Raw genomic sequence first — 24,838 nt, 5'->3', positions numbered from 1 at the left:
TGAGGTTTCCACTCGGTATCCTTGGTGAATTACCAAAGGACATTAAAATACCAAGTTGGTAGTGTGTAAAAAAGGCACAAGAAAGAAACGGCATGAACATATTCTGGCTATGAGCATCCATCCTGCAGTAGCAGCAGGACAGGGTCTTGCACCCAAGCCTGCACAACCTACACATCTCCATGCTTGGAGGCCAAGCGGTGACATTTGGCGGCTTTTGATCTTCCTCCCGTAGTAGTGTTATTTTGGCAGTCAGACCAAACAATCTACGCAGGGCGCTTGGAGACGTTTTGTGGTTTTGGTATTGCTCCCGAAACAGCCAATTATTTCTGTTTTGTGCATCTTTAACTCAGAAAAGCCTCTCTGTGGTAAACGTGGAGTTACTTGTCATCTTTCAGCCTTCTTACATCTTGCCTTTACCTGATCAGCCACCTGGTGAATTGCATTTTCTTAAAGGACTGACTCCTATGATCCTGCCAACTCCATTTCTGATGCCTGAATGGGACCACAACCTGGTTCTCACTTTTTGTGTGGACTCCATTAGAGCCAGTGCACAGCTGTTCCCACCAACTGCTCACCCTGAAGATGGTATTCTTCACAGAGATAACGTCAGCTCATTGCATGAGTGAATTGCACTTTTTTTCTGCCCGGCAACCTTACACTGATTTCTTTCCAGACAAGCTAGTGCTTGGGACCAAGCCGGTTTTCTTTCCGAAGGTGCAGGATCAGCTCTTTGTAGGGTTTTTGGGGCAAAGAAGGGATAAACGGCAGAAACGAACCCTCTCCAGAAACTAATATTGTATTGCATGAGGCTATAAAGGGACCCCGACATTTAATCCAGGGTAGGACAGACCCAACATGGAGCCACACAGTGCCATCTTTGACAAGCAAGGGAATTAATGGGAAAATTATCTGGATCCAACCTTAGGGATATTTACAAAGTGAGTAATATGTGGTTAGAGAGAGTATCCACCAGAAAGAGCATTGCTGAAGGAAAGTAATTTGTTCTTTAGGCAGAGCAACACTTCAGCAAGCACCAACAGGACTAATCCCTGACTGACGAAAGATACTCATTGTATACTTGGAGGAAAAGCCAGGTTTTGAGAGATTGTCTACATTTATTGCAACTTGAGGCCATTCGAATCACAAGAGAAAAGGAGTTTCAGACATGGGTGCAAAGAGTGAAAAACTGGCACTGCCAATTCCCTTTTATTATTATTATTTTATTTTTTTTAACTCTGGTACCAACAGAAGATTTTCACAAGAGGAACTCAACACCCTGTTGGGAGAGCATTTCCTAAGAAGGGACGTAATGAAAGCATAACTTTTGTTTTCTCGAGTTTTAAAGACGATGCACCCAATTTTAACGGGAAGCTAGTGGAAACCCCTCAATAGAGGGATAATGTGGCAGTGGTTCAAAACCAGACAGCCTGGTTTTGAACCCTGTAGAGTCAAATAAAAGTAGAGTAATGTAGCCTGGATATGACCAAGGCAATTAAAACTTGGGTGAGAGCCTCTAAGGGGTGGAACTTAAGAGATTTTTCTGATCACGCGGAGCAGAAGGAAGCAATGAGAGATCACAACCCCAAGTTTGAGTTTCACTGAAAGCTCACCGTCAATAAGGATGCCAAGGATTTTTTTTTACAGATTACTTAAGGACCAGGGATCTCCCAACGCTGAAGGCCAAAATTACGCATTCCAGTACTCGATCCTGCTCTTCAGTTTGTACCCATTTATCAGGCTAGTATGCCAGTCTTAGCATGCTTCTACGTTTCATATTTTTCTGTCCTCTGGCTAGAAGTGATACAAACGGGAGTGTACAAGCTCTGGGACAGGTATTTGTCCTATTGAAAGCCCTAGGACTCTTAGTGGGCACACTCTACGGCCTGAAATATGTTAAAACAAGCATTTACAATGCAATAGGTCTCGCAGTGACATTGTTTTGAGTAAATGGCCTTGTAACTGACATTGTTTTTTATATTGTTTGTTTTGTAAAAATGTATTAAAATGATTGTAATGTAAAATGCAAATAGTGTTAAAATTTGTAAATGGAAAAGTTATTAATTGCATTTATATGAGTGCCAGCTTTTGGCTTTGTAAATGTTAATGGCTTGTGTCAATGTGAGTTTGTTAAGCAAAATAAATATAATGTATTTGTAATGCTAATAGGATAAAGTTACTGCCAGTGCTCAGCACCGTTAGATCCGGACCACTTAAAGCCCTGCCCCTACGCATACACCTCCCCCACTGCATTGTCGTTTCCTATGCTGCTCCCAGATTTCGACAGCTGTGTACCTCAGTCACACCATTAACACTAGCATCGCTCTGCAGAGAGGCCAAGGATTGAATGTGCATGTAGTCTTCACACCTTTTGGCCCACTGCGAGGAACCATGGTGCCTTGGGCCTCAGCTTCAGATATTTCAATTGTGCCCAGTCATGAATACTCGCCACAGACTGAATTTGTCAAGATACCTGGAGGAGAACCCCTACCATCCCAAGTTAATCACACTTTAACATGACAAGGCTGCCAGTCCAGCTTACGCAGAGAACTGCAAGATCAATCAGGAAAGGTGCACATAGAGACTGGGACACACACAGACCTCCACTTCACATAGAGACAGGGACACACACAGACCTCCACTTCACATAGAGACAGGGACACACACACGCGCAGACCTCCGCTTCAGACAGACAGGGACACACGCAGACCTCCGCTTCAGACAGACAGGGACACACGCAGACCTCCGCTTCAGACAGACAGGGACAAACGCAGACCTCCGCTTCAGACAGACAGGGACACACGCAGACCTCCGCTTCACATAGAGACAGGGACACAGGCACACCTTGACTTCACAGAGACGGGGGCACACGCAGACCTTGACTTCAGACAGACGTGTTCTCCGAGTCGCCAACAGACTGCTAACTCCCGAGCACGCCGAGACTCCAGTACAGACATACATACACCTGGGGCCCCTGGTGACCCACAGCCTGCACCAAGCACTCTACCCGACTGCTAGAAGAATACACTTTATGATGTCTGGCACATACGTACATGTCATCGAGGGAGATTGATTGGTCATCCCTACACACCATTTTAGAAAAAGCACTGGCATAGCCAATAGGTCTCGCCTTTGGGACCTTATACATTTTAGTCAAGCAACATGTATACTCACTGCTAGCAAGCTGGGGTGTCTGCCAGAGGGATGCTGGGCTCTCCCGGCTCAGAGGCACCCATTGCAGTCTGAACTTCAGTCCAGTAGACAGTGTTCTCTGTTACAACTCGGTGTAGCCCGGTCCAGAGGACAATGGTATCCAGGGCTTTATGTAGGATGAAAAAACTGGGGTGTCTCTCAAAGGGGCGTGGCCGATATAAATAAAAGCGTGGCTTGAAAGCACCCAAGCTGAAAATCTATGCTTAGCTTAGTGTGCCACCCGAAGGGTATTTTGCTACTTCTGTCATTACATCCAGATATAAAATCCAGCAAGTAACATTTCACTTACAACAAACCAGTACTATCGGTTTTGTCAATGGGTGTTAGTTGCATAACATGAATAAGCAACAACCATGGCTTTGAAGTATTAGAATACTGAAAATGCTTCCGTTCTGAAATGGCGGGAATGTGAAAGACTGTAACGAGTCTTTAAAGTTACATCGAAGGCAGTTAAGGGTGGTACTACTGCAGAGTTAAGATAATTTTTTTCATCCTGATGGTGAGGGTAAAAATGGACAGCCCAATAGTGTCCTGTCTCAGCACCTGCTTTTTATAACTGCGGGTGCTGAGCATGGGGTACACATCACACCATACTGCACAAACACTCCTGAGCACGAGAGCTCTCGCTGGCAGACTCCTACGGCCCTCTGGGAAGAGATAGGCATAACACCGTACTAGGAGGTAAGAAAGACACCGTACTACGCAAGCACAGTGTGCGGTAGGGGTCGTGTGTGTGCTTGTGTAGTGCGGGGTCATGCGTGTGCTTGTGTAGTATGGCGTCATGCGTGTGCTTGTGTAGTGAGGGGTCCTGGGTACCTCCTCTCGGTACCTGTGGGAGTCTGCCAGCGCTCTGCAGGGCTCACGAGAGGTGATAACCTGTAATATACCTAGGCGTGGTACTTTCCAGCGGCCACTGGCAGTCAGTGGGTACGGATAAGGGTTTTCCCCCAGATGTCTGCCAGCGCTCTGCTGACCCAGCGATAGCAAGAGTGTCAGGGGCATCTACCAGAGATTAAGAGCCCCTGTGTCGTCTGGTGGGAGGCGTGTCTCTTCAGAGGGCCCTGGGTGCCCGCCAGCACTCTGCTGTACTCGCGGCCTCCCCGCCATGCTCCGCTGTGCCGAGGTAAACTTCGGTTTCAGCCTGTGGTCTCTGGCCGGCTGCCAGCTGGCCCAGCTCTGGGCGGGAGGAGGGGCCGCCATGGAGTGTACGTTGTGTGATTAATGAACTACCAACAGATCCGCACTGACAGCCCTGCTCCCTGCAAGGGCCACACAATTCACTGCAGCCGCTGAAATATTGCCGGATTTATGGCTGGTATAAGAGAAGCTGTTCTGCTCATTCGAACTTTTCAGGCTATGTTATCTGCCCTGCTCACATAGCGGGGGGTGCCATGAGCGCCAGGCCTTCTTGGCGCTACAGGAGATTAGTGGAGTGTTTTTTGTTCCTCGAGCGGTTTAGCAGCCCGTCACGTTCCTCAGGCAGAAGGCCACACAACAACACACACTGACTGACATATTATCCAAGCTCTCCAGCTTGTGTCTTTATAGCTATCCTATTAAAAACCGGAAGGGAGTACAAGTTGTGTGTACAGCGTTCCTTCACCACCAGTCACCGCTGCGCTCTGAATCATGAATTGTTTTTCACGCGGTAGGAAACAAAGGGAGTACAAAAGAACAACCTCTCAACCCATTGTGTTGTCCTGAGCTCTTGCAGCTGTTTTCATTGTCATTTTTTGCACGGTTGTTGTTTACGCCAATGAGAGCTGTTTACTTCTCAGTCCACATTATACATAGCCTTGCTGCCACTGAATAGTGTACCAGCGCAAGGTTTTTTTTTTTTTTAAACTTGCGTGCCTACCATCTTTTCCGCGCATCATTGCTCAACACCTTAAGACAATAATTGTCGTTGGCAGCTGGCCCGGCTCACTGTGTTGGCTCTGCTTCCGCGGCTGAGCGGCCCATTTCCAAGCAGTGCTCGTGTTTCCAGAGAGATGCTCCTGTGTACATGGCCTGCTGCTGGTCTCTGTACAAGGCTTCCTCTGGTTTATGGTCGAGTCCAGCGCCAGGCTCACGGGGGCTTCTGGGTCGACAGAAATTAATTCAGAGACACTTAACGCCAGGCTGGCCTCCACAGAGCCCAGGCAAGGAGGCGCGGCCATGAGCCAACATGAAGGCAAAGAATGAAACCAACAAAGAGCCACAGCCTGGAACCAACATGGAGCCACAGCATTGAGGCACTGTGCAAAAACTAAATGGGGGCACAGGGTGCACCCAAGATGGAGACATAGAGGGTAGCAAGCCGACATGGAGGCAAAGGGCGGAATCATCTTGGAGCAGAGATCTTCAAACTGGGGGGCTTCAGCTGATCCCAGGGGGGGGGGCTCCAGGCTCTGGCCAAAAAAAGCATCAAGCTTTGTAATGGGCCATTACTAACATCTTGTGTCATTTAGATCTTAGCTGGGAGTATGTGTCAAAAGGGAAGCGACCTATAAATTCGCAAGCCACATACCGTGGATACTTTTAATAAATATAATTGAATAGAATGACTGAAAAGTTCTGAGGGGGGCTGTTGATTTTTTTTTCCCTTCCGCTGGTGGGGTGGTTCCTTGGCTTTGCCGCTGGGCCGTAAGAGGGGGGCTACCGATGAAATCCAGTGTTTGCCGGCCGCCGGTAAGTGCTGGGGGGGTGTTGCTACCGCCCCCAAAACTTGTGCCGCCTGGAGCACAGGAGCGCGACCCCCCCCCATTGCTACGCCACTGAGAGGTGGATCAACACGGGAGCATTCCATGGAATTAAAATGAACACACAGAATAGAATCAATATGGAGGCACAGAGACACTAACATGAAGGTACAATTTGGAACCAACATGGAGGCACTGCGTGAACCGTCATGGAGGCCGGGAGAAGCATGGAGTGGAACCGATATGAAGAGAGCGTGGGACCAACGTAGAGGCCTATAGAGAACCCACCATAAAGGCACCGGAAAATAAACAAATAAAGGTGCAGGTTGGAACGAACAGGAGAGCAACAAGGAGCAAATATTATTGCACGAAATCAAACTAAAATGGAGACATGGACAAGAAACAACATGGGGTGCAGAGCAGAACCAATATGGAGGCACTAGACAGTACCGTAAAGAAAAAACCCATTTAACACCCTCACCTGCACAGCTCCAGAGTCTTATCTACACCAAAGCCAGGGTTCAAGTCCTAAAAACAAGCAGCACTGAAAGCGATCGCTTTCGCGATCGCTATTGTAAAAACAAACAAAAAAAAAAGCCCGTGAGTGGTGCACGCGTGCCACTGCGAGCCATATGTCTTCAATTATCGCACCCGTGTCTGGGCACGATAATTGAAGACATACGGGCTTTGGTGCGTGTTACAGACATCAATAGGCCATGGGCGGAGCAACGCGACCGCCTATGGCTTGTTCTGTTACAAAACAAAACGCACTCCAAGCCCAATCAGAGAAGACCATGGGAAATTAACACGCACGAGCGTGTTCATTTCCAGGTTCCATTTCTAAAACCCTGTCAAAAGGACTCTCACTGCGCGAACACTGCTGCGCGGTGTAACGCTAGGCGCGAGACCTAAAAAAAGTGAAACTGGTAATAGGGCCATTATCCCCATTCTTTTTCCACCCATTTGTTTTTAACCATACATGAGCAACGACTTATAAAGGGGAAATCTTGGTTAAGATATTTTTATTCTTTTAGACCCCGGCTGCTATTAAATATTCGAAGTAATGCCTGGAATATGGTTGTGTCCACCCTGGTTTTTAGAGACCAAGGTGAGACCAGATGAAGAAGTATGTACCTAAGAGTGGGTGAGGGTCTTATAAAAGAAATCTTATTTTGGAGCAGACGGTGACTAACTAGGCATGCCCGATCAGTAAACAGTGAGCGAGGATACCTTTTTTATGTATGTTTTTTTAAATAAAACTTTTCATTAAACAGGATCAAACATTACAAGTCAAGCGATTTCACGTGCATTTTACCAGTAATCAATTTACATGCTGCATTACAGTGTGGTGTGGGCGGGAATCCATAGTAACACAAGAGTCATTTGAAGTTAATCACACTGGGTTTGCTCTCTCTGGACCAAATCATTTGTAACGACGTGTCAGAGAAATCACAACCACCCCTATATACCTCTGTATTCCTGCCAGGGGAACCATATCTTTCCCCACTTTCTAATGCACTCTCTGCTTTTGTAAATACTTCCTCTGCTTTTTGGCACCAGTCTAAATCAGCCTCCCACTCTGCCACTAATGGGGGACATGGCGCCCTCCCACCGGCATGTTATGTTTCATTTTGCTTCTCCTGCTGCCAATGCCAGCCAGTCTTTTATGCCGGGGCCAGTCTTCTTCTCCCTGTATCATCAGCAGTAGCCACTTAGCATCCATGGGCACCCTCACCCCCCAGGACATCACTATCGTCACAAACTGCGAGAATTACAAAATCACAGGGTATTCCCATAAGATGTGGTAAAAGGATCCCCCTTGCCCATATCCCCTCACACACTGCGGTGTATGTTCCATTCCCCATTTATGTAGCGGGGCTAGTATGAACGGTGTAAGACTAAGTTGTATTAGCCTAAACCTCGCTCGGACCGCAAGGTCTCTAGGGCTTTGTAGTGCTTCTACCCACTCTTCATCATCAATATTGCCTAGGTCGTCTGTCCAGGTACGTCTGAGGGGGCCCATTAGTGCATATGTTTGATAGTGATGGGCAGCGACCATTACGATTACTTTCGTGAACACCCGAAGCACACTGTAAAATTGAAGTTGGGAACAGGGAACGGAATCCTTGTGGCCTACCTGAAACAGCAGGTGACTCCTGTGGGATTGCAGGACAAGGCAGCAAAATATTGAGAATAGGGCGGAGGCCTCCGCTCTTCTTCAGAAAGAAGAAGAAACTGGAGTAGCAACAAGCTCAAGTCCAGACTTTGGACGCTAACACCCACTCTATGGGCCCCCTGTCTAAGAGGGCCTGAACTTCCCCTTGCAGATTGAACAACTAATTCTTGAGAGGCGTTGTGGTGTGGGAGGCACGTCAGGAGAGGTGGAAAGGAATGGGAGGGTGTAGCCATTCTGGAAAATTAGAAGCAGCTGCTGGTCTGATGTGATGCTTTGTCTCCTGTGGAGAAAAAAAAGGTGACCTGACCTACTGGGCAATTGTACGCCGCTGAGGGCAAACTAATATGGGTTTTCGACAGGGGTGCGGAGGGGATAGGGAGTTTGAGGGGGGGGGGGGGGGGGGGAGGGAGCGGAAGGAAATTTGGCAGATCATTGCCCTTGGAAGCCTGGGTGGTGGCGGCCAGATGCCTGGCCTCTTTCTAGAAAGGTTCGAGAGTGCTGTTGCTGTAAGATTCAGGGAGATTTCCCCCTTTTTTTAAAGCAACTTTGGGCTAAACTAATATTTTTTCACATTACATCTGGTACGGATGAAATGCCGAGGTTCCCTTCTGGACCAATAGGGCGTGAAACAGGTCGACCCCACTCACTGCACGTACTATCTATACCAAACTATATTTCCTCATTAGTGGTAAGTAACAATCTGGTTTCTGTTTTTACTCTACCCGGTGGACCCAGGAATAAAAGTCTTTTTGGGCATTTGCCATGTATTTTTAACTTACTGTTTCACTAGCTCCACACACCCGCACTCACCACTATGGCGTTTTTACAAAAAGTTATCCGCTAAAGAGCCTCTTGCAGGGCCCGTGGGGTATTGCAGCGCTGACCTCACGAAGAGCAAAAAGGCCCAATGATGAAGCATGACACCTACACGGGTGTGTGAGGGCAACTCTCCCAAATAAGGAAATTCCCCTGACCTATACATCCATCCTGAGACAAACAAAATCTCTAATCCCCCCCTTTCTTTCGCTCCCCCCGACCTTCACCCAGTCCGCAGCCCAATGAACCGGAATCTCCTTTAAGAACCGCTACCCCTGAATATTGTACATACGATCATGAAAGGTGCTCAGTCTATAAGTATAGTAGATTGTTAAAAACGAGGATGTAAGAAATAATCATTTCATATGCCTAAAAATCATTCCTATTATTTAAGCACCTAAACTGTTTTCGCAAACACTCACTTGCCAATATGCACTGCTCTCCAAGGTTTCTTTGCCATAAATATATCCTCTCAACCCAGAGTTTACTTAGCCCCCTAATTTTAATAACTCCCTTTACAGAAGGAAAATGGTTGTTGATCTTAGCTTCACTAGGAAAGATACATGGCATAGTTGCTTGAGGTAGCTTGATGGCAACAACTCCTTGCTACTCATCAGTGCCTTGGGTCAAACACATTAAACCTGTTCCGAGTAGGGAGGCTGGGTAAGATGGCTGCTATTCTCTATGACTCAAATTACTGAAACTGTTGCAAGGCTGTAGAAATTGAGGTGCTGTGGGATAGGCACGCTCTAAGAGGAACAGAAGCAGCTAGTTCAAAGTAAATCTGAGAAGTTTAGACAGCGGCTAAGGAGCTGACATCATGCATATCTTGTGGACCTGTAGTGTCATACAATTATATTGGTCACAAATATAGAATACACTGCATACAACTTGTAGTTTGCTTCACGAACTCCTTCTGGCTTTAGCACTACTATATGATACGTTGCACACTGAAGGCAACATAAACCACTGGAAAAGATGGATTGAAACGTAGGGTATCGCCAATATAGCCATTTTAAGAAAATTGAAGACGAGCTCCTCCGTAATATGCAGATTTTATATGAAATCTGGCAGCTGCGTCATCCCATGAACAAGCGATATACACATTACATAACCATGATCGAATTTTGACAAAATATGGGGCCCTTTTTATATCCTTCTAATCGGAATACACATTAATAAAACGCGGACTTTGCAAAAAGTCACACTTGAGCAACGTGAATAACTCTGCGAGGTATGTATACTGAAACATAATGCAAAAATGGAAATAAGTGCATGGCCTCCAATTAAAGTCCAGCTACGGGAACACATGCTACAATGAAGCCAGTATTTATGCATCAAGTATGTGGATGAAGTCTTGCATTAGGTCACAGTAAGGGGTCTTTGCCCATCTTGTTGACGCCATACTTGGAAATGACTAGGAAACTACAGATGCATTTAGTGCGAGATTAAATTATGCGACATTCCCTCATGTTTGTAAATGTAACGTGTATTGGCTGATTTTTACAGAGTTATACTCATTCGTGTTCCTCATTGCTCCCTCCACCCAGTCTCTTGGTATATTTCTCATAGCTCCCTTTTGTTATCCTACCAACAAATGTTACGTCGCCTTGCATTTATTAGCAGACAAAGATGAGATTTTGTCTTTTCCTTATCTTTTTGGGTTTCCGCTCGTCATCATTGGTGTATATGCATGAGAATTTCTAATACCTGTGTACTATAACATATCTAGATAAAGGGCTTGTAATTGCACTTATCAAAACATAATATGTATACCCTTATAAGTAAAAAGATAGGTTTTTCAAAAAGTGATAAAATAAAGGAGGGTACACAATATTCTTACGATACAAACGTCAGCTAAATAATGTTTTAAAATACCATGATGCATGTGAAGCATTAGGCAGATACGAATTACGAAGTAAAAAACATGTAGACATTATAGAAGTACTATTATTTTGGGAAATTCGTGCAGTTGGGAGTATGTTTTAATGACTGAATTATTTTTGGATTTAAACAAACTCTAGTTATGTTTTAGATGACTTGAGCTGGCAGTATTATGAAGGCTAAGATGCCATAAAATAACGATCTAACATATTGCTGAAACAGATGATCCAAAGCCCAATCAGACTTTACACAATCCAAACACCGATTCACCCTTCTACGGTAATAAGAATCTTTGGGGTGGTCTGGGCAACAGGATGTTTGGCCGCACTTCAAAGGAATACGATGTGAAAATTGAAACATCAGCCTTGTAAGGTTCGCTATCACACTTCCCTACTATGTGTGTGAAATATGCTGAAAAGAGAATAGGTAATAGAAATGGGTGGTGATATGAAACTGGTTAGGATGCTCTGATGAAAGAAAATATATTCAAGCACTGAACCATGTACAGTACATTAATTTAAATATGCAGTAAACATTATTGATGCCACTTTTCCTTTAGCCATTCACTGTCCAAAAATATATATATATATCACAATTGACATTCATAGTTCCGTCATCCAAACTCTTTGAGGGCGTGAACAGTAGGGGGTGGATTGCATACTACACGAAGATAAACAGTAACTGATTTGCCAAATGGCGAATTCGATTGCAAACTACCACACCTTACATTTATTGGGATTTTATCTTTGGGAATTGCATACAGAGGGATGGTTCCAAAACAAAAAGATGGAGAAAAAATAAACACAGGAAGGCCTAATTTCAACGTGATCCTTAGTGTGGCAACAATCACAGTATTCCCGGGACCCGTAGCCGATTTGTGCCCAATAATAAGTCTACAGGTGCGTTTACTCTTTTAAACATTGTAGCCCACCTGTCCGATGATTGGGTGGTTTTAGACTGCAGTCGCCTTTTTTCTCTTTTACTGGTTTCTGGGGTGAACTCGGTCTGTCGTCCTGGATTAGCAAACTGCAGTGATTTCAATGCTTTTGCAGCTCGACCCTAAATAAACGGAAATGTACTTTTAAAATTTCCACTTTTTTATTTGCATAAACTCTACACATGTTTCAGGCTACTATTTCCTAATACCCCGCTTAAGATGTGGCAGCACATTCTCCAAAGTGGTGCATCGTAGGCTCTAAGGCTGTAGCAACGCGATAGCTGGGACAGTATGGCGTGCATATTAAAACACTGAAATAATTAAAGGGGAAGTTCCCACCACAATGGTTCTGGGTACTAAATAGCCCTCAATACAAAATTCCAAAATCACACAGCCGTTTTTCCAACGTAAGTTGTCACCTTGATTAGATTCTAACATCTAAGAGAGATTCGGTTGCCAGCATCACTTTTTCCTTGCTTTTATTAGACAAATTTCAGTCGGAAAAGAGGCACACTTTTCTTTATATTAACGCAGAGGTACGACTGCCCCACCTAAAGTTTTTACTTTTAGTTTCACAGGGTGTAAAATAAGGTAGCTCCTAAACAAAAAAAAAACAAGAGACAAGTTTCCTGAAAGAAATAAAATGACTGGATGATTTTTGGCATTTTGCATCGCGTGCAATTTAATAACCTGAAAACATGTTTGCTGAAATTTGCCCTTTAAATCCTTTTCGGATTCATGGGTGTACGTTGTCTGAAGTAACAACACATGCACTGGTCTCTTCATTCCACTGAATTCCTAGAGGTCCATGGAGTGAGGAGAGGGCAGCATGGCACGAGGCGTCCTGGCTGTGACTGTGGGTGGAGGAATACGGAGCAAAAGGTTTGCCCAAATAGGGATCCCAAAAATTGCATTGTGATATGAGGAACTTAGCGCTAATAGAAACTCTTGCAGTTTATCTGGGCGAAACACCACTATTACAGTGAGAACAAATTATTTGGAAGACCATCTAGAAAGAGCAATCCGGTTTATTAAAAACATTGCTCTGAATGTATTTTTCGTGAGCATGAAACTCGTCTTTAAGCATACTTGGCGTTCATTTCGCACATGCAAGAATGACCGGTTTTAGTTTATTTGCAACAACTTATACCATTAGTAGTGGAATCGGCAAACTAAAAACGGATTTTTAAAATCCGAACTTGTGTCGGCAAACTGAAGTTTCATGCTGTGGATGCTTTCAAGGAGGTTTAAGGGACAACACATTATCTGCTCAGAATACTTGAAAACATACAAGTAGAAAGGCCAGCACCAGTTTCATTAGTATTCTGTGCTTTAAGAGGGAGGAGCAGTGTTTAGGTCTGCCACTTAAGCCCTTCAATTCAATCAACTTTTTAATACAAACACTAACTTCTGTACGGGGGCTTTATAACCACAGGACAAGGCTTACAGCTAAATTAAGAACCACAAGTTTCAGTTCCTTTATCAAAACTTTAATTTTTTAACCCATGGATAGAAAATTGCCTTTGTCACATTATTTAAATGTATCCGCCCAAACCACCTGATCACATATAAATTCATACACAATGTTGTGGCGTCATCAACTAACCCTATGGGTAAGAAATTAAAGAGAAAAAGTTGCGGGACCGGTTTACCAAAGGGACTGAAATCACTATAAAACACGAATACAAGGGGCTTACCTGCAATCAAATTCACGTTATTCACTGCGCTAACCTTTGCATTTTTAGTCATAATTTCCCCTCTCATCTTAATCTTGAAGTGTCCAGCTCTGTAAATTTATATGAGGGTATTGTACAAATGAAGGTAATTTATGTAATGGACCTGTTGTGTGCAAGTAAGACTCCCAGTTAGTACTTAATTATAGTGACTTACTTTTTACAGTATGACAATACTCCATCTTCAAGACAGAAGGAAATACTTTGAAATTATCAGCTTATTGTAGAGCAAGCAAAGGCATTTTGATACTGAAGACATACAGGTGTCTGAAAAGAGTGTGGGCGTAGTCTAAGGAAGATTATAGGGGATGCATCCGCTATGTGAGCGCCAACCGTAACGTCTATGCAATATACCTTTATAATGTTGCCTCAGTCAAAATCTGTCTGCCTGAACAATTTTCAGAATGTATTTGTAAAGCTCCATGAGGAAACAAATAACTCAACCACATGATCAAGCTCAGGGATGGAAGAATTCAAACTTGGTGCTTGGACACCATATCCTCCAGGAGATGGTAAACTGGAGGAACAGAAGATCCTGTATGTCTGACAGAATTTGCTGGAGTCATTTCTACACCATATTAGAAACAAAGAGCCTGGGGGAATGCACAGAGGCCCATAATCCTCTAGTCTATCAGAAATAACCCGGATGAGGCCCACATGCACTGCAGCAAACAATCAAGGAGCCTATAATTAGACTCTTGTACACAGGATTCTGGACTTTCTGCTGTAGCTCTTACTATTGGTAGTAATGGTAGCCTACAGAGAGACTGCCTGGTCATTAATCTTCCCAGTCACATAAGTGGCAAATAAAACCATGTGATCTGAAGTGAGCCATTCCAACAGCATTGCAATGCGGAGGCACGTTACATGGAGCAATTACCCTCTACTCGTTGAAATAGTACACAACAGTTTAAAACGTTTAGAGGTATCACCACCCTACCAGCAATTTAAGGAGAAGCCTGTTTAGGCTTGAAAATGCTGCTTGCAGCTCTATGGGAAAATAATATAGGTCAATTTGATAATGAAAGATTTGGTGTTCAGAGTTTACCAATAGTCGCACCTCTTCTGAAATTAAAAGAATGCCAGGAGCGACACTGCCAAAGACTTGGTTAAAAGGTTCAGGCATCAAAATACTTTCCTGGTACCATCTTTCAAGACCAAGTCTCAGAATGAAGATGGAAGCAAAATGAACTAGATGTCCTCATCAGGCACATGGTGCTGCTGTGTATGTCACATGTTTTGCCTGACCACAAGGACACTTGAAAGCAAAAAGCTCAGAAGGCAAGAGACTTCTAGAGCTGCGATGGTCACCACGCAGTTTCCCTCCCAAGGAGTGAAGGTCCAGTCAAACACAGTGTTCTGGATTACAGCGGTAAACTAAAGTTGTTACTTGAGAACCAACATGCACTTTGCCTTCTTGAGTCAGAGGCCTAAATTGAGTAAGACCTATGTTACTCATCAAGTGAGAACACAATAGGTCCCATATTCAGACAGATACAAATCTACTTAATAGTCCTGAACAGAGCTAGCACACTGCCATGGGGACTTTACAGAGCACCAGACAAACCACACTAAATAGGCAATGAATTCAAGCACTACTCCCTATTCAGTTATCTGCAGTTATATCTGCAGAACCAAAAAACGCACAAAGAATTAGAACTCCGATTTGGTAGCGCTCAGTCTTTTAATGGGGCATCTTGCACAACAGACTGATCTGAAGAGAACTGGCACAGGGCTTATTGTTGACCCGTCTATTCATATACGTGGACTCACAAGACTGAGGCCGCTCGCTCATTTGGCGATTTCTAGCGTGTGGATCTGAAACAGTGCTCACGCTATTTTAAGTGCTTGGTGAACCCCACAGTGGTGGATTCCTGACATGCATAAAACTCATTCAAGTCCCACAGGCATTTGAGCACACTTAAGTGCCGTTGGATCTTTCAGACAACTTGGTACGCCTCCTAGCATTAGGCCGGTGCACACCTCTGCATAATGTTGGATGGCAAGCCTAGTCATTCAGGTATCCCAAGACAAGTCCTGTGACATTTGGCTGGTCCAGCACTATGTAATATTTGGCCACATGGACCCCTTGGGAGGTACATGAGTGGCTCGAACAGGGAACCCTACTATACCCGAGAGCCCAGCATCCTTATTCAGAATTGCTTCCTTACAACATAATGAAAATTACTCCTTAGGCAGACAAAATACAAGACATTTGATCGGTACACTCATTATTTCAGAGCATGTGGTGAAAGACGTCCCTCAACATGTAAGTAAGGAGAAAACTATAATGGGCCGCATGTTCCAGCATCTATGCTGGTCAAATGAGGGGGAATGCTCGACACTGCATCAACTTTGTTGTGGACTGCACAGAAGCTGATCGTTCAGAATTATAAGCGTACGATAAAAAGCAAACTAATGCAAAAAAAATAAAAAAATACAAAATCTAGAATGGAGCACTCAGCAAGGCAAAATAATGTTTAAACATCAATGTTTTCAAGTTTAATAAATGTACTCGGGTCCTTTAGTCTATGGGTTCCAACAGCCCATAAATTTAGAGAAAAGGGGACCAATGTTGAGCAATCGGAATTTAATGAACCACTTTTTATTTGGGTTTCCTGGTTAGTCTTTCACCCACAGACAATATGCTTTTGGGAATCTAACAAATAATAGTCTGACAAAAAAATCAAGCATTGTTGGAACTGGACTTGCGGCAAGTTCTTTCCCATGGGTGAAATCATACTGCACGAAAAGTAAGCCTTCACTAGATTGTATTACTTGTAGAGGCAAAGACTTTCCAAAATACGTACGTCTGACGAAAGTCTCCTTTGGCTGTGTTCTTCGGCGTCGAAATCCCCTTGTCCATTAGTTATCAGTGAGCACCTCTGACAAAGTTTCCAACCTGGTACGAACTGGACTCCATACTTTTCGCTTAAGAAATTTGCGTCATCTAAATCGATTATTTGAAATATTTTCTTTACAAGTCTTTTGTGTAAATTAAACGGATCACAGCACCCCTTCTGCAAGTCCTGGAATTTGTCAATATAAACTTGTTCGTGATGGAAACAGACTGTATTTTCCTCGTTAAGGGCCATCAATCCAGTTCTAAGTTGAAGTAACAACATGTCATTTGATGAGAGCATTCTCAAAGTCTTTAATCCGGTCTGGCGGGTATAGTACGTTTTATGACATTCATTGATAGCTTGAAGCTGTTCTCCAACTGAACATGGATCCATTTTAGATGATCAGTAAGATTTCGTTTTGTCTACATTCAGAGATCTTTGTTGCTTCTAGTGGTTCCTACGTGGCTCACCCTGAAGAAAGCATTAAAGTCAAATCAGATTTGTGTTGCAAAGTTTTGCTACATTACTTTTTTAAGAAAAAAATGACAATTTAAAGTGTGCCTTCTTTTCAACAACTGAAATTAGGGGACTGTTATTACTCTAATAGTGGGCAAGGGGAATAAACTCCCAACATTTTGTTGATAAAGGAGCACACAAATTGACAGAATGTTTAGGTTGCAAATGCAGTCTGCTCAGACCCTTAAACTCTAGCCACGGACACTAGGCTTTGGACAGAGTTTACAAAAAGAGGGTTAATAGTAGACCATCCATCTTAAAAACACAACCATGACGCGCAAAACTCACCAGGGAAATTAAAAGTATCAAACTCTAAGAGAGTGATGTGGAAAACTCAGTTAAGTAGAATTGTTAATGTAAATTATAAAAGCTAGGCAGTAAGCAAGAAAAACACAACACAAGGTACTCTTCATTTCCACCCTGCCTTCTAGAACCGCCTGTCAAAGCAATGTTGACTTTGTATTAAAGAAGAATACCAAACAATACAAAATATGATTTAATATGGAATTCAATCATCTATACAAACGTTTTCCCCAAGAAATGGAAAAAACCTCATTTTTATAAAACACAAAGAATGAAATTTAGTTCTTCATCTCCTTGATCAATACTTCATTGCCACTCCACAGCGAATAGTACAATGGCGAAGCCCTGGCACCTTCACTAGCCCTCCTTTAGGCCTTGCCTACAGACTGGTTTAACTGTCAGTTTTCAAACAGCTACTGTCTCTAATAAGTTATAGTACACTTATATTGCGAGGCTTTGGGTCAGTCGCTTGCTCCCGATTGGATGCCTTTCTTATACATTTCCCTGCTAATCATTTGATGGTTTTCCTCCATTTTTTCTTCTTCCGCCTATGGCGCATTTCTACCACAGTATGCTCGATTTGATGACTTCTGTCCCTCTAGTATTTGCTTGAGTAATATTTTTTATCTAAGCATTCCATGGGAGTGATTGTTTTCTTGCTCTCTCCCTTGTATGTTGCTTTTCCTCTCAAATCCCTGGACTCTCCCTGACCGCCAGTTATTCAAAGGATGATCATGAATCCGATACTTCTAGACCATATTCACTATGACATCCTCATACAAGCTAATAAACACAAAAGGCAAATATGTGCATAATAGGCAGGTCCATTACTGTGCAAACACAATCAACATGCAGACTCCGTGTTCAGTCTCGATTCATAGGACCAGAGTTCTTGTGCGCTCGGCTGAAAAGAACATACATAGATGTATATGCCCTCCCTGCTCTCAAAGAAAGGGTAAAGCCCACTAGACACAAGGGAACATAAGAAATTGGGTAGTAGGGTCTTCTCACTCCCATCAACCTTGGGACACACAGTCTCTTAACCCCAATCACCTGGGGTAACATTGGGCAGTACCCCCATTTTAAAAAAAACAGTATATTATATATATATTTATATATCATTTCTTTCACATTACTGTGGGAGTGACTGCAGCCTTTTCGGCCGCCAGGGTCGGCACGGAAAGATGGAACCATAATAACCCCACGCATATATAAAAACTAGAGACCATGGGGAAATTAGAGTGACGAGGCGTGGTTTCCTACCCAAAATGTAATGTCAGCGTGTGGGGGAATATAACCTCAAAGTCCTCCAATTTATGAGTCAGGAAACTCCAAAAATACCAGTCAATGACAAATATCAGACCAGACCAATGTGCATTCTTACACCTTTCCTAAGGACGATGGTTCTAAAATGAATATGTGAACCTAACTCGGGTGATGAGGATGAACCAAATATGTGACCAAGTAAAGATAAGGCCGACTTCAAACACTGCCAGAATTGTCCATTCTTGTATGGTTACAGACAAACTGACACTTGTCCAACGTCCAAAGCTATACAACATGTACTGTACAGTGCTAAGGATCTATTAATACGCTTGGGTCATATGACTATATGCAGTCATATCACTACATATTGGGTTTAGTATGAAATAAAACTCAAAAGCTAGTTTAACTGTGTAGGCTGTGCTAGACTGAACAGGCTGACGTGTGATTAAAATTATTCCAATCCCCGCCTGGAATAATGCTACAAAAATAATTAACATTTAAGGAAAAGCAACTCTGTAAAAACATACTTTTTTTGCTGCCTGAACCAAAACTGTCAGAAACAGTTTGGCCACTCATCTTAACTCCATAGCCCAATACATATCCTTAGCTGGGAGTGACATCACTGTCTCAGAAAATAATGGACTGCCTTTGAGTACATAAAGCACAAGGTAGTGTTACTACTGGCCACGTAGAAGGGATCCACCATTTGTGAGGGGAAAGAATAGTTGGCAGAACAAAGGACAGCCTTACTACTACCGCTTTTGACTTTGAGATGCCATTGTGGGCTTCTCCTAATGATCTCCAGAAACCATCTACACAGCCCTGGCTCTACCTACACTGGGGAAGATAGCCAGTTTGTACCCTGATAGATAGAAGGGGAGTGGGTTAAATCTAAATAAGGAGGAGGCCAGAGAGCTAGTGACAGGCCTGTCTGGTGGAATACGATTGCTGTGAGGACAGTAAGATGAAGTGCTGCAAAAACAGATAGGGCTGTGAAAAAAAAGTTTACATTTGATGGCAGAATTTCTCTAGCCACTGGCTAGTGTGCAGTATAGATTTGGAACTCTCAGTACAACACAATCCTGGACTGGGAAAACTGAATCTGAAGTAAAAGTCCCTACAGAAAGAAGATTCCTGTGGAAGAGGAGAGCTCAAGTACTGCTACTGGCACCCAGGGACTGAACTGCTCTCAAAGTGTCAAGTAGTTGGCATGCTCTTGTTCAGATTTTTGTGTTAGTGAAGTAGAAGACTTCACTACAGGAGGGCCCAACTGACCAGAAGACAGGACCTTGCAGGAGACTTGACTGAAGGGAATACTGGCGCATAGAAGCCAACTGAGGAGCTAGAAGCTTAAGAACTGCTCAGAATGTTCGCAGTAGTTAAACAAAAGTGGGACATAGTCATTTCTTCCACGTCTGGAGGACAAGGACATTATGCTAAGGCTTGGCCAGGGAGGTCGCAGGGAAGGGGGGCAAGAAAAAAATCTGTGCCGCTCACAGCTTTCTGCCACCAAAAAAAATGCTTAAGCAGGACTTTTGAAAACAGCCCCAGCCAGCAAAAACTTCTATCTTTGCCATGCTGCAGGATTTAAAACCTAAAATATTGTCCAAGTCTGGAGGTAAACCCTTGGACTGGGGTGAGAGGACAAATATTCCTGACCAGCAGAGTGAATTCAGCAGCCACACAATCCTTCTTTTCCTACACTATGCTTTTGGCACCAAACTTAACTTCAGCAGGAGTTCAATGGTACTGTACAGGATGCGAGTAACCCTTGCTGGTTTTAGTCCTGGCCACTGTTTTGCTAAAAAAAATCGGATTTACGTTTCAGAGGCTTTAGGCGGAAAGTAAAATCTTTGACCTGGATGACCTGCTTGGAGAGTCTGATGTCAGTTCCATCACAATTGGCCTGAAATGAGACCAACGACCTGGTCCACCCAAATTTGTTATTTCAAAGAGGCTTTCCTTTTTTTAGGTGCATTTTGCTTTAAAACTGAAAATTCATGAGTCTTGTTGCCCAGATCCATTTTAAATGATCCATGTGTTTTGATTTGGGATTGTATTATGCTGCGTTAATTACTATAAAAATGCTGGTACTGCTTGCACTTCTTTGGTGATTGCCTGCTGCCTGTGCAATAGATACCAGGGGTTGCACAAAAATTTGCCAATAACTATGTTTTGGGCCAACTAGAATGTGTTTATTATGTTGATATGGGCCACCCGATCCCAAGTATGAACTCAATTTCTGACATTGTTGACAACTAAATTTCAATGACTGGCCATCGGTGTGACACCCACATGAGGCAGCTATAATAATGTGTAAAAATGAGGACAGCCTGCATGTCAAGATTTAAGAGGCGATATCAGCTTGGTTAAATGTGTTCTGGTGAAGGCAAAATCATGAATGTTACATAAATAATGATACTGAAGAACTCAAAGTCCAATAAGCAAAAAAGTACACCACCTGCATAGTGTTGAAAACGCTTGGTAGTATTTATTTCAAATATGTTCCACAACTCAATCCAGAATTCCACAAGTAGCTTTATTGTGAATGTTGCTATGCATCAAATGGCAGTTGACTCGTGTTTCGTTACAACAGTGACTTTTTCAAGGCTAGAAGATAAATCTCAAGGATCAATAACTTAACGTCAACCACTGGGTATGTCAAAAATACAGTTCCAAACAAGTACGCAAGAATAAGTATCACACAGATGAGTGCTATTGTGTGCATATATCAAAGTACAGTGCCCGTGTAAGTAAAGCATGCCTTCCAAATGGTATAATGCTAATGTTTGATCAGGTTGCCATGATAAGCCTCCAACGTCTGTCGGGTGTCCGGGTCAAAGTGACCTTTTTGCTTATTGAACTTAAGTGCTTCTGTATCATTATTTATATATTCAGAAATCAAACCTTTAGGTTCATGCTCCACATGCACCCTACGGTAGCAGGGAGTAGGTACCATGTGAGCCTCGTTATAGTCGTTATAGGTTAATTCCAGTACCGGACCTCATAACTATATGGTTCAGGATGGCCAATTACTAAACTAGACCTACACAATTGTTTTTTTATTTTAAATCACTCATGTTAAACTGTTTAAAGCCTTACTCCAGCCTTTGTAATATTTAATCTTGGAGGGACAAGACTAGGTAAAACACCTCCTGTGAGCCACTGCAGAGCTAGGATATCCCACACTGACCATGCAAAGGTCTGTAAAGGATTATTTTGTACACAGTGCTAAACTAGTGGTCAGTAGAGCATTTCATGCCAACTGGAGACACTTCTTTAGAGGCGAACTAGTACAGTAACAGCAAGCTTTTGGAGTCTGGTGAGGGAGCAAATTTCAGGAGATGCGCCCTATGGAAAGGCGAGACAGGCTGGATTTCATCTTTTCATTGGTTCTCCTAGCTGTGAACAAGAGATTGGTTTAGCACAAGACAGGGCAAAGCAGGGCTAGGTCTCCACATATACACAAAACAAGCTGCAAGTCCGCTTCACTCACAATGAGTAGGCAGTAAGTTGTAGGGTAGGCTTTAGCATAGCCTTTCTTACGCCAGACGTAAAACAAATAGTTGCAGAGCAAGCTTCCCTAGTGCACAGAACATGCACGGTGCTGGCAGTTGGGACATCTTTAATGAAAAGTGAGCACGGTCATTACAGTTCGTATCAGTGAAAATTGTCTCAACTAAGTGAAAACTCAAAGAGTAGAAATGTAGCATAAACAGAAGCAAAACAAGCGTCTCAAACAGAAACAAGCAACATCACAGGACGAATCAGTGCAAGCTCCATTCGCAGTTTGAAGAACCGGTGACAACAGTACAATTGTCCTCTGGAGTTTAATGCGAATGCAATAACCCTTCCCTATTTAAGAGCTAAGTGCCATCCAACCCAAAGCGGCACAGACGTACAAAAACGTGCTGTGTCTTGCATTACACTAAGGACCTGCAGATTCCGAATGTTACCCTCGTGCTCTATGCAGTTCAAAAGTTAGATTGGATCCGCAGAGTGCAATTACTCCCTCATTACAAAATGCAGTCACACTGAAAAGGGGTGATACTATCCATCTCAAAGTATTACTGGCCTTAATGCACTGGAGCATCACACGCCATGCGCTTCAGTGCTGAAAAGAAATGAGACTGTCCCATCTAAGGGGCTACAGTTCGGAAGATACATACTTTCTCTACCACACAGCGTTACTACATAAAATAATGATGGTGCCCATCAATGCCATGACACTGCTACGGAGAAAGTCGCTTGGGGTCCATGCAACCATCCTTTGAATTTTAGCGCGAGTACGCACAGCGACCAAGTAAAAGATTTCCACGCCGCAGCGCTGGGTACCTGCCTGGGGCCGTGCTGCTCTGGCTAAGATTTAAGAGAAAAAGACGAAGGGGCTAGGCCAATCAAAACAAGAGGTCTGTCAAGTGGAGGCATTTCTCTCAGTTAACCGGCCCCCCACTCCAAGGCTCTCCCCCCATCGCAATCCCAAGAAAAATACTAATAAATGGTCTGCTTCTCCGCACAATTGCTAGGAGGAAAAACAACGATGCCTTTTCTGCCGCCCCTCAAAAGCAAACATACCCCACAGACAGACACATTTGCCACTCGAACACGTCGTATTTTAGGTTTGTCGTCAAAACGTGTATCTGTAGGGCTTCAATGCTCAATAATTATGGAGATAAAAAATCATGTATTTTAGCGGGGCACTGTCATACTCTCGTTTTTCGCTGGGTTGGCAAAGAGCAGGAGACTAGGCGGAGCCGACTCGTATCGTTTCAGAAGTGCCACAACATTTAATTCAGGTGACATTAAGACCGAAGTTTAGTCTCCCTCGCGTAAATGGACAGCCCACTGACAGAGCATAGGCCAGTACTAACGCAGTTAAAGACAGGCAGACACACACGTTTCCGACAATGGTCATTTACCACTGCCTTGCAATTTAAGTCAAAGAATGTCCATTTCTAATATGGAAGTACTAGATTTTCTCTCTAACACCCTAAACATCCACTTGAGACAAGACAATGAAGGTGAAAACGTAGGATTAGGCCAATGTTTTAATATGAGGACCCCGCGCCTCCTCTGTAAGCTGGCACCTAAGGCTTCTATTTTTCGACGTAGTGCTGCATGCTGACAAGTATCTCCTACTGCTTTATGAAGAGAGAACACATTTTATGTATGCCGTTTTAGGTCCTGCTCCCTTAAGATCACACAGAACTGCCTCGTCTGAGCTCCGGCCTGGAGTGCCACAGGGCTCTAGAACTAAGACGAGTAAAGAGCCGCAGCTGCACACCTTCAGCCCCTGGAGCTACCAGGGCGACCCTCTGGCTACTCTCACTCTTTTTTTTTTGCCGACCATAGTCGGACTCCAGGCCTCAGGGGAGCCCATAAGATAACTACCTTGGTCTTCCTCTTCCCCTGCATGGCGGCTTTGCTGCTTGCGTTGTTCGAATCCCGCGTTGGAGCCATCCACGGCCCAGCCCACTACTTCCGGGAAGTCCCCCAACGATGACGTTAGTATTGACATAGAGAACCGAAACTAGACACAGACGAAGGACGAGGAGGCATGCCTTCCGCTGAACGTCAGCACCAATGCATCGTAAAATGGAAAAGTAATCTAAACTGGGTGATTGTCTAAGACTCTAAGTGACCAGGCAATGGCTTATACTACATAATTTTTTCCATACCACACAGTAAAATAAACCCGTAGGATAGCATAGTTTTAAAGAAACGGAACTTTGAAATATGAAATACGCTGTGCTCACAAAGAACACTAATATTAATTGAAAAATTGTGTTGATGAGTTAATTTGGAATGGCAGTTTCTTTTTAAGTCCTGGCTGATCAGCGACCCTTCCCCAACCCCCCTCCGCACCAAAAAAGTCCTATTTTGGATGTTTGTGGTAGCTCGTACATAGCTGGCAAGTTTTGAGTTTTACTATGTGTGACATCTCTGGTTTTGATGCACATTTTTTTTTACATTTTAACAACGTATGAAACTTTTTGAGAGACACTTCAATGCGAGTAGACGAAAGCAGTTTTGTCAGTTTAATTAGATAAATGTAAGAAATAGACCCCTTTGTGAATTGCAATGGACAGTTAGCTCTGTTTTTCCCATTCAAGGCATGGGTTTCCCATTTCCAATACAGAACTGCCTGTTTAGAGTCCTACATATAGATTTTGAAGCAATACAATGGAGCATATTTACTAGGACAGCGATAAATAAACGCAAAGCGCGCTTAGCGCTTGTTTATTTATCGCCGTCTATCGCAGGAATTTATCGCTCCGGTAACGCATTATTAACAACGCGTTACTCCAGGGCGATAATATTCCAGGGAAATGGGCCAAAACATCGCTGGAAAACAAGCGATGTTGCACCCAAAACGGAGATAGCCTTGGTGAAATGACCCTGTGGTCGTATCACCATAACAGATGTTAAATTCCTGCGTTAAGGCATAGTTAACGGGATTTAAAATATCGCTA

General features: G+C 43.6%; 1 protein-coding gene across 2 annotated transcripts in view; it reads right to left on the bottom strand.

The window, feature by feature from the left end:
* Positions 1 to 23,913, bottom strand: part of ARL14EP (ARF like GTPase 14 effector protein) — a 39,607-nt gene extending 15,694 nt beyond the window's left edge. Inside the window, exons 1-3 of one of the 2 annotated variants that reach the window (XM_085643647.1) lie at positions 23,757 to 23,881; positions 16,248 to 16,751; positions 11,699 to 11,826 (exon numbers count right to left, since the gene is read on the bottom strand). In XM_085643647.1, coding sequence (XP_085499773.1) covers positions 11,699 to 11,826; positions 16,248 to 16,673 — 554 coding nt within the window. In that variant the 5' untranslated portion in view covers positions 16,674 to 16,751; positions 23,757 to 23,881. Of the gene's footprint in view, positions 1 to 11,698; positions 11,827 to 16,247; positions 16,752 to 23,756 lie in introns of both variants that reach the window. The other variant, XM_085643648.1, reaches the window with a different exon arrangement.
* Positions 23,914 to 24,838: the final 925 nt, after the last annotated feature.

Source organism: Triturus cristatus, chromosome 3_1 (assembly GCF_964204655.1).
Source record: "Triturus cristatus chromosome 3_1, aTriCri1.1, whole genome shotgun sequence".
In the NCBI taxonomy this organism is placed as follows: Eukaryota; Metazoa; Chordata; class Amphibia; order Caudata; family Salamandridae; genus Triturus; species Triturus cristatus.
Note: the sequence above shows the minus strand (reverse complement) of the source record. Positions and strands in the feature narration are given on the sequence as shown.